This window comes from Sinocyclocheilus grahami, unplaced genomic scaffold (assembly GCF_001515645.1).
Source record: "Sinocyclocheilus grahami isolate Dianchi unplaced genomic scaffold, SAMN03320097.WGS_v1.1 scaffold851.1, whole genome shotgun sequence".
Lineage (NCBI taxonomy): Eukaryota > Metazoa > Chordata > Actinopteri > Cypriniformes > Cyprinidae > Sinocyclocheilus > Sinocyclocheilus grahami.
This window is the reverse complement of record NW_015506030.1, coordinates 153505-161410: the sequence shown is the minus strand read 5'-3', so window position 1 is coordinate 161410 and position 7906 is coordinate 153505. Positions and strand designations below refer to the sequence as shown.

The 7906-nt window shown below is 38.4% G+C and overlaps 1 protein-coding gene across 1 annotated transcript in view; it reads left to right on the top strand.

Moving 5' to 3' along the window:
* The window catches only part of LOC107562949 (membrane-associated phosphatidylinositol transfer protein 3-like), a 100036-nt gene that overhangs the window by 78436 nt on the left and 13694 nt on the right, over positions 1 to 7906 (top strand). Inside the window, exons 9-11 of the mRNA XM_016247710.1 lie at positions 2278 to 2492; positions 3159 to 3307; positions 5671 to 5787. Of these exons, the coding sequence (XP_016103196.1) occupies positions 2278 to 2492; positions 3159 to 3307; positions 5671 to 5787 (481 nt within the window). The remainder of the gene's footprint in view (positions 1 to 2277; positions 2493 to 3158; positions 3308 to 5670; positions 5788 to 7906) is intronic.

Here is a 7906-nt window from a genome sequence, read left to right as displayed (position 1 = left end):
TATATATATATATATATTTACATATTGAATTTATAAATATATGCTTCCTAATGTTTTAGGAAGCATATTATTGCAAAAGTACTAGAGTGATGGCCATTTATGTCAAGTTTATTTTTAAGTCAAGTTATTTATATAGCGCTTTTAACAATACAGATTGTGTCAAAGCAACTGTACAGCATTAATTAGCAAAATAGTGTCAGTAATGCAAAGTGACAATAGTAAACACTCATTTTTCAGTTAAAGACAGTTCATCATTGAATTCAGTTTCAGTTAAAGGCAGTTCATCATTGAATTCAGTGATGTCAACATCCAGCTCAGTTTAAATAATATCTTTGCAATCAAGTCAACGATATCGCAGGAAATGAAGTGTCCCCAACTAAGCAAACCAGAGGCGACAGCGGCAAGGAACCAAAACTCCATCGGTGACAGAATGGAGAAAAAACCTTGGGAGAAACCAGGCTCAGTCGGGGGGCCAGTTCTCCTCTGGTCAGACGAAACCAGCAGTTCAATTCCAGGCTGCAGCAAAGTCACATTGTGCAGAGGACTCAACTGGCTCCTGTGGTCTTGTCCCGGTGGCCGTCGGAGACAGTCTTTACTGGGGATCTGTATCTGGGGCTCATCTAGTTGTCCTGGTCTCTGCTGACTTTCAGGGCGGTAGAGGTCCTCTCTAGGTGCTGATCCACCATCTGGGCTGGATACGTACTGGATCCGGGTGACTGCAGTGACCATCTGATCTGGATACAGACTGGATCTGGTGGCTACGGTGACCTCGGAATAAGAGAGAAACAGACTAATATTAGCATAGATGCCATTCTTCTAGCGATATAGCAAGTACATCGGGTGTTAGGGAAACTTTCTATATGAGTATCTGTGGCAACTAGGCATTTAAAATGGTGTCATACTTGTGAAAATAAGCTGATATGATTTATAATGTGTCCTCCCCTCGCTTTTTGGAATCCTACACTCCTGTCTGTTACAGACATTCAACCATCCCCCCACATTTCAGTGACTGCCATCATAATCGAAGCCCTGGCCATTTGTGAGCCCATGGCAGTGGCAAATGAGAGAAGCCAATTGCTGGAATGACAGAGGAGAGGTGCTCTTCACCACCTGTAGTGGTCAGTGGCACACAGCTGCCAATGTCACACACACACACATATTCCCGCTTACACGTGCATGTGGTTGTGCCCATAATGTGGGCCAACCTAATGGGGTGTTTTCTGCACAGGCTGCTGTACTAATGAAAACGAATTCAATTTACCCCTGTCAGAAATAACAGGCCATGTGTGCACAAGGCAGCAGGCATATAAAGGGACAGATTAGCCAAGGTGGGCACTTAAAGAATTTCTGCCTGCATGTCATTCTGTGTTCTCAAAGAGGGAGGAAAGGAGAGCACTTGATCCCTGTCAGGAAGAATTTAGGGCCATTGCACAAACATAGTTTGACGTTGTGGTGAGTTATATTGAGAGTGAAAGGGAGGTTTTTGTTGTTTTGGTTGTGCAGTGGCTGAGGGTTTTATAAATTCAATTTAAACAGGCAATTCTGGGTCATGGTGTGGTGTTGTCTGTAATCGTACCAGTTCTCTTTCTTTCTGTTTTTCTCACACACAAACACACATATTGCATATGCATTTATATTCACAGTCTTTCCATTAAATCAAAGAAAATCCCTAAAATGAGACAGATTATGACCTATCAGTTATTTATCACTTGAAATTGTATATATAGAAAATCTATTAATATGTATTTTTTAATTTAATATAAATTGAACTTTATATCAATTGTATTAATTTATATTACTATAATTTAGTATATTAATTTATATTATCACTTGAAATTGTATAAATTAATTTTGTAGATAGATGTTTAACAAAGCTGGTCCAATGTAATTTAAGTTGTTGAGACATTAATGAAAAGACAATCACATGAAAAAATAAAATGTAGAGAATTGTTGTATTATTGCAGCTTTGGTTTAACAGTAGGGTTTTCATTTCCCAGATACTTTCCAAATTAAGTACTGAACCCAATACTTGAACATTAGTTTTATCTTTCTTTTAAAAAATGTGTTAATTACAAAAAAAAAAGAAGGTAATATTGGCATTAAATGACAGATTCTGTTGGCAACCCTAGTTTCACTTCATCAGTCACCCATTGCTGTTTCTTCTGTCTAAGGCATTGCTTCTTTATTAGTACCAGAGGCAGCAGATATTGTACTGAAGCCAAAATTCTGATATTGATCCAACCCTAATCTACATATCCAACTGTCACCATCATGATCTGTTTTTTCTCCAGTCGATGAAATCCACAGCTACCCTGATGTATTCCTGCCCGGGAGCACGGTTCCTGTGGGCGCTCCGCACTCCTCCTCTCCCCAGACGGAGCACAGTGCAGGTGGGCGGGTGGGCCGAGAGGTCCGAAGGTCCAGTTTGACCAGCATGGACAGCCAGTTTTCAGGCTGCTGGGAGAGCAGGCTGAGCAGCACCATCACCAACAGTGAGTGGGCAGCGGGTGGGCGAGCTCCGGGCACAAACTTGAACTCTCTTACTAAGTATATCTAAAGCTCTTTGGTCTTTTGTCAGACCTGCTCTTCACTCCATACTGCGCAAACCATTAGAGATAAAAAAATTAGAGATGATTTTTGCGCTCCAGCCAAGCAATGCAGTGTTAAGGGCTCGCTATGCTGCCAAAAGGGCTGCTGCAGTGTATCTCTGTTCAAGTAGATCATATTTCAGCTGCAGAGAAAGGGCATAATGGCAGTTATTAGTCCAAAACATGGCAGTTTTATTGGCACTGCTTTATTCTTATACGATCTGTCTGTCTCTGATGAGATATATATATAATGGTACAGTAGAGGCAAGTGTGCAATAATGTTTAGCTTTATTCTCTATTATATGTTTTTCTCTTTTAAACAAGGGCATAAAAATGGTCTTAAAAGTGGGGAAGCACATTATAAACCCTGTCATTCTAGTTTATGAATGTTAATTAGGTGACACTGTCCTCCCAGTAGTAACTGAAAGTTATGTGTTTGCCAGGTACCTGCTTTTATCGTGCTTTAAACATTAAAGAAATCATACTGATTTCAAACAAATGTGAACAGTAGTGTGTATTAACCAAACTGTGTTTTGTGTGTGTGTGTGTGTGTGTGTGTGTGTGTGATAGTTTCCAGTAGCTGGTGGGGGTCTAAGCGGTTGGATTACGCTCTGTACTGTCCGGACGTTCTGACATCATTCCCCACAGTGGCTCTTCCTCATCTGTTCCACGCGTCTTACTGGGAATCCACTGATGTGGTCGCCTTCCTTCTGCGACAGGTACATTCAGTGCCATTCCCATTAAACATGGAACAAAGGTCAAAATCATTTTCCATTTTGCTATGGGACAGTGACACCTCAAATCATCCTGAGTTGTGTGGAGGACCACCCTGAACTTCGTAGGAGTTTGATACAGCCATTGTATTTTTTTATGCATTTGTTTTATTGTGCATCTTTAAGGTCAAAGAAATGTAAATAACTTTCGGACTCCCTGACTATTGCTCTCCTCATGTCAGAGAAATCAAATTAGTCCTACGTGACAAGACTGCAGGACTTGCCTTTCACCAAAGAAAGATTTTAGATACCCTGTTCTCACAACCTCTATCTGTCCTTTATCAAAAGAGTCCCTTTCTCACTGTCCGCTCTTCTTAATATGTTCCTAACTTGTGCCCTTCCTTCCTCTCTGTCTTCTGTGCTGGAAATTTCGATTCACCCAAAGGACTGTATCTTATTCTAATATGCATTTTTTATTCATATCAGCGGTACCTCTGACTGAGAGACAAATAAATGTGGCACATCCTTCACTTTCAGAGACTTTTGAAGATCAAATCACTAATGTAGTTCTCAATGCAGATGTACACGGGCTTCACTTTAGAGTGTCAAATGCAAATAGCACCTCTTATTAAATTCACTCTTAAGAAGCGGCCTCGGCACTGGTGGAGAGGAAGTAGTCAATTTAGGCAAATCATAGACCAATCTATCTTTCTGAATGCAGCTCCTTCAGAATTGTCTTTGCCTGCGTGAAGGAGAGAAATAGAGCTGACAACATTTCCAGCTGCAGTGTTTGATTTAGGGGTCACATGTCAGATAGTGGTGTTATCTGTGTGCAAATGTTGTGCTTTTGGTTTCATGATTTATGTATTTGGTCTAATTTGTTTGTGTTCTCCTTTTGTGTATTTGGTGTTCCTCAGGACCTGTTAAACGGAAAGCTGTTATTGTAGCCACCATTATGACATGATCAAGTCATTACACACCACTTATACATTTTGAAATGTCATGTGAAAAGATGGAGACTTGCCAAAGTGTGTACAATCATTCAGAGATTTAAATATGGGTTGTTAAGTATGGAAAAACTGGGGATTTCTCTGTATTTTTTCATGGTTACTTCAAGTGACATGTGACTGTTATTTTACTATTTATAGTTTTTATTTTTAATTACCTTTTTGATTTTCATGTTTCAGTTTTCATTTTAATTTTAGTCATTTTGTTCTGTGCTTTTATTATTTTCATAATTTTTTGTTTCTATTCAGATTTATTTTATTTTAATTTTAGTAATTTTAGTACTTCAGCTTAAACTTATTTGATTTCAGTATATTGCTAAGGCAACATTTCTCATTGGTGAAGTTTTTCGAAGTTCAAGTTTTCATCTAATATTTATAATTTATTTCATTTCAGCTTTATTTCAACAAGCGAATTTGCTGTTTCAGTTCAATGACAGCACTGACGTGAGACTGACACCTTCTCTTAGACATGATGTGATTTCTATTTCTGCCTCATTACACTGGGCAGCCCCACCCACACTGAAATCTTATTGGTCCAGCCACTTCATCCACATGGCGGTTTATTAAACAATCGAATATGTTATGATTGGCTATGACTGTAACATCAATTTGAATGGGAAAAATGATCACTTATGTCACTGGTATTCGGTTAAGGCCTCCAAAGACAGTCTGCATACAATAAAGTCAAAATTTTACATGATTTTGCAAAGATTTAGGTTCTAAAGTACAGCTATCACAAATCCTCAAGCCTTAAGAGTAAGATGAAAAACTAAGAAACACAATCTCCTTGACCTGGCTCAAATGCTCAAAACAAAAATGTTTCATCTACAACTGAATCCACTGAGGGATATATATATATATATATATATATATATATATATATATATATTCTGAATCAGTCAGACCTGTGCAGTAGCAGCACTTATAGAATGTTGTGTTGTTCATCCTTGAGGAAAATAGCTTTTCTTATTTACGCATGGATGGAAAATGATGACAACTTGACTATTCATCCCTTAAGAAAAAAGGACAATACTACTGATTCATAGATTTAACACCACATACAATCCATACTTTACTGTCCATTTTGTATAATTTCTATCCAAGGATAATGTGCAGCTACTACTAGAAGTTGTTTGTAGTCCAACATTCCAGCATCTGTCTCAGCCAATGGCATACATTTAAGGTGGGATAACCTGTTTTTTAACCAAGGGCAGGCAGGAAACCTGTTATCTGTTGGAAAACAATTGCAATTCTGTGTGCTGCTTCTAATTCCACATTTCACCTTTAACCTCCCTTAGAGGTTGCATAGCCTTGTTATAACAATAATGATTGGTTACTAATATCTGTGTGATTGATTGACAGGTGATGCACTGTGACTATGTGAAAGCTCAAGAGATGGACAACTCTGACTCCGCCCCCTTCTCACCTTCAAGTCCGAGGGAGAAGTGGCTACGCAGACGCACACACGTCAAGCTTAGGGTAAGGACAAACATGTCCAAGCTGACAAAAACACATTGTCACATACATAGGAAAACCTCCAAACACCATTAAGCTTTGTGCTCTCACCCAGGTATGCAATGACGTGATGCAAGTTCAACTTACTCTTCATCATAAGTGTCTGTTGTGATTAATTGTAGACCTGTGTGCATGAATTCTGCTGAGTAATGTTATCCGTCAGGTAGATGTCAGTGTGATAGAGGTATCCGTCTGCAGCAGTGTCAGACAATGTTTGCCTCTTGAAATTGATTATCAGTGGTTAATATGTGGGTATATTATTTTTCTAACCACATAAAAACATCACCGCATGATATATTGGTACTATATTGGTTATTGACTGAGTTTTTTTATTTATCAAATCAGTCAATGTTGGATACTTAAAGTTGCAATATAACAGAATTAGCAGCAGATGTTTTCTTCCGTATTGTGACATAAATCCAAATAATACAGATTATCAGAAGAAAGAAAAGAATGTAGGCCAGGGACTTTGTTCCGTCCATCGGCCGTTAATTGGATGGACGCATCTCTGAATGCGAGCTCGATTGTAAGAAAGGGGTGGGCTTAAACAAACTAAATGATTGGAGAAGTCTGGCATACGTCACCAGAGGAGTCTGAGATTTCACTGGATAACCAATAATTTTAATATCAGTGCCTAATTTAAATCTCTAATAATAATAGTAATTAAAATAATTGTCTGGTCTCTATGTCAGATTTAGGGATGTAACGATTACCGGTTTTTACGATAAATCACGATAAAATGCCCTGACGGTTAGTATTAGCATTTAAAATTTAATTATCATCAAAACCGTGTTTGATTATCGCAATTTTGTAAATTCGCGGTAAATCCTGTCCAGCCAACATCAGTCTGACGCAGAAGCAGCATGCAGTGTTGTTGTTGTTGTTTTTTGCACGAGACGAAATGGCAGAAGGCAGCGACAGCGCTTGGGAGATTTTTCAGCCATCTAAGAGGACCAAATCGGTGGTCTGGTCGTATTTTGGCTTTTACAAGAGTCCTGAAGGCAATTTAATCGAGGACGGTCACCCTGTCTGCTGATCTTGCAAGAAGAAAGTCGCTGCAAAAGGGGGAAACGCATCAAATTTGCTCAGTCATCTTCGTGACCACCACCCACTGTTATATAGCGAATGCAAGGTAACTTTTACCTCAATACCAAAATTACTGGGCAAATAATTGGACAAAAAATATTGATTAGAGATTAAATATTTCGTTATCTCACTTGTTTAACGCAAAGCTTCCGCGAAGAAAAGTTCTCAGCAAGTGGCTTTGAGCCAAGACGAACGAATGTTCAAACTATCAGGTTGACATTTAAGGGATTATATATTGTATATTTATAGCTAACTTATTACACTGATTTTTTTTTTGTTTACCTAAAATAATATATAAATACGGGGATATGAAATATTGAATTGAGATTAATGTTTTGAAATCTTATAAATCCATTATGAACAGTGTACAAAACAATCGTCAGGACAATATGATCACTACAGCAAAATTATAGTAGTATTAATACTAAATTCCTCTGATTTCATTTTCAATACAATCAAAAACAGATGCAAGACGGCAAGCTGCATTTGAATGAAACGAGAGAGCGCGTCCGCGCCTCTGCGGTGACACAAGAGACATGCGGCGATTTCCAAACAGAAGTGAGCATCCCTATGCCCTACGAAGGGCAGAGCCCTTGAAGGGTGCAGGGTATTACGGTCTCGTATAAGCATTTGAAACTCCCTCGGTGAAGGGAATGACTGACCAAATGTTACCTTGACAATGCTGCGCGTGGGTGCAGCATTCAGTACTCCATCAGTTGTTGCAAAAAATATTTATTATTATTATTTTATTCAAATATTGTCTAATTGTGTCTTATTTTATTAAATGTTATTAAACTAGACTTGCTTACACTACCATCTTAAATCATATTTCTATCACTGACGAAAAATATGTTGTCTTACATTAAAAGACAAATGTAATTAGCCTATTCTATTTATGTTTGTATGTGAACTCGAAATCAACCCCAACTTTGCTTTAAAAAGCATCACAAGATCTCCTAACCGAAGATCACATGATCACTAACGGAAATCACATTGT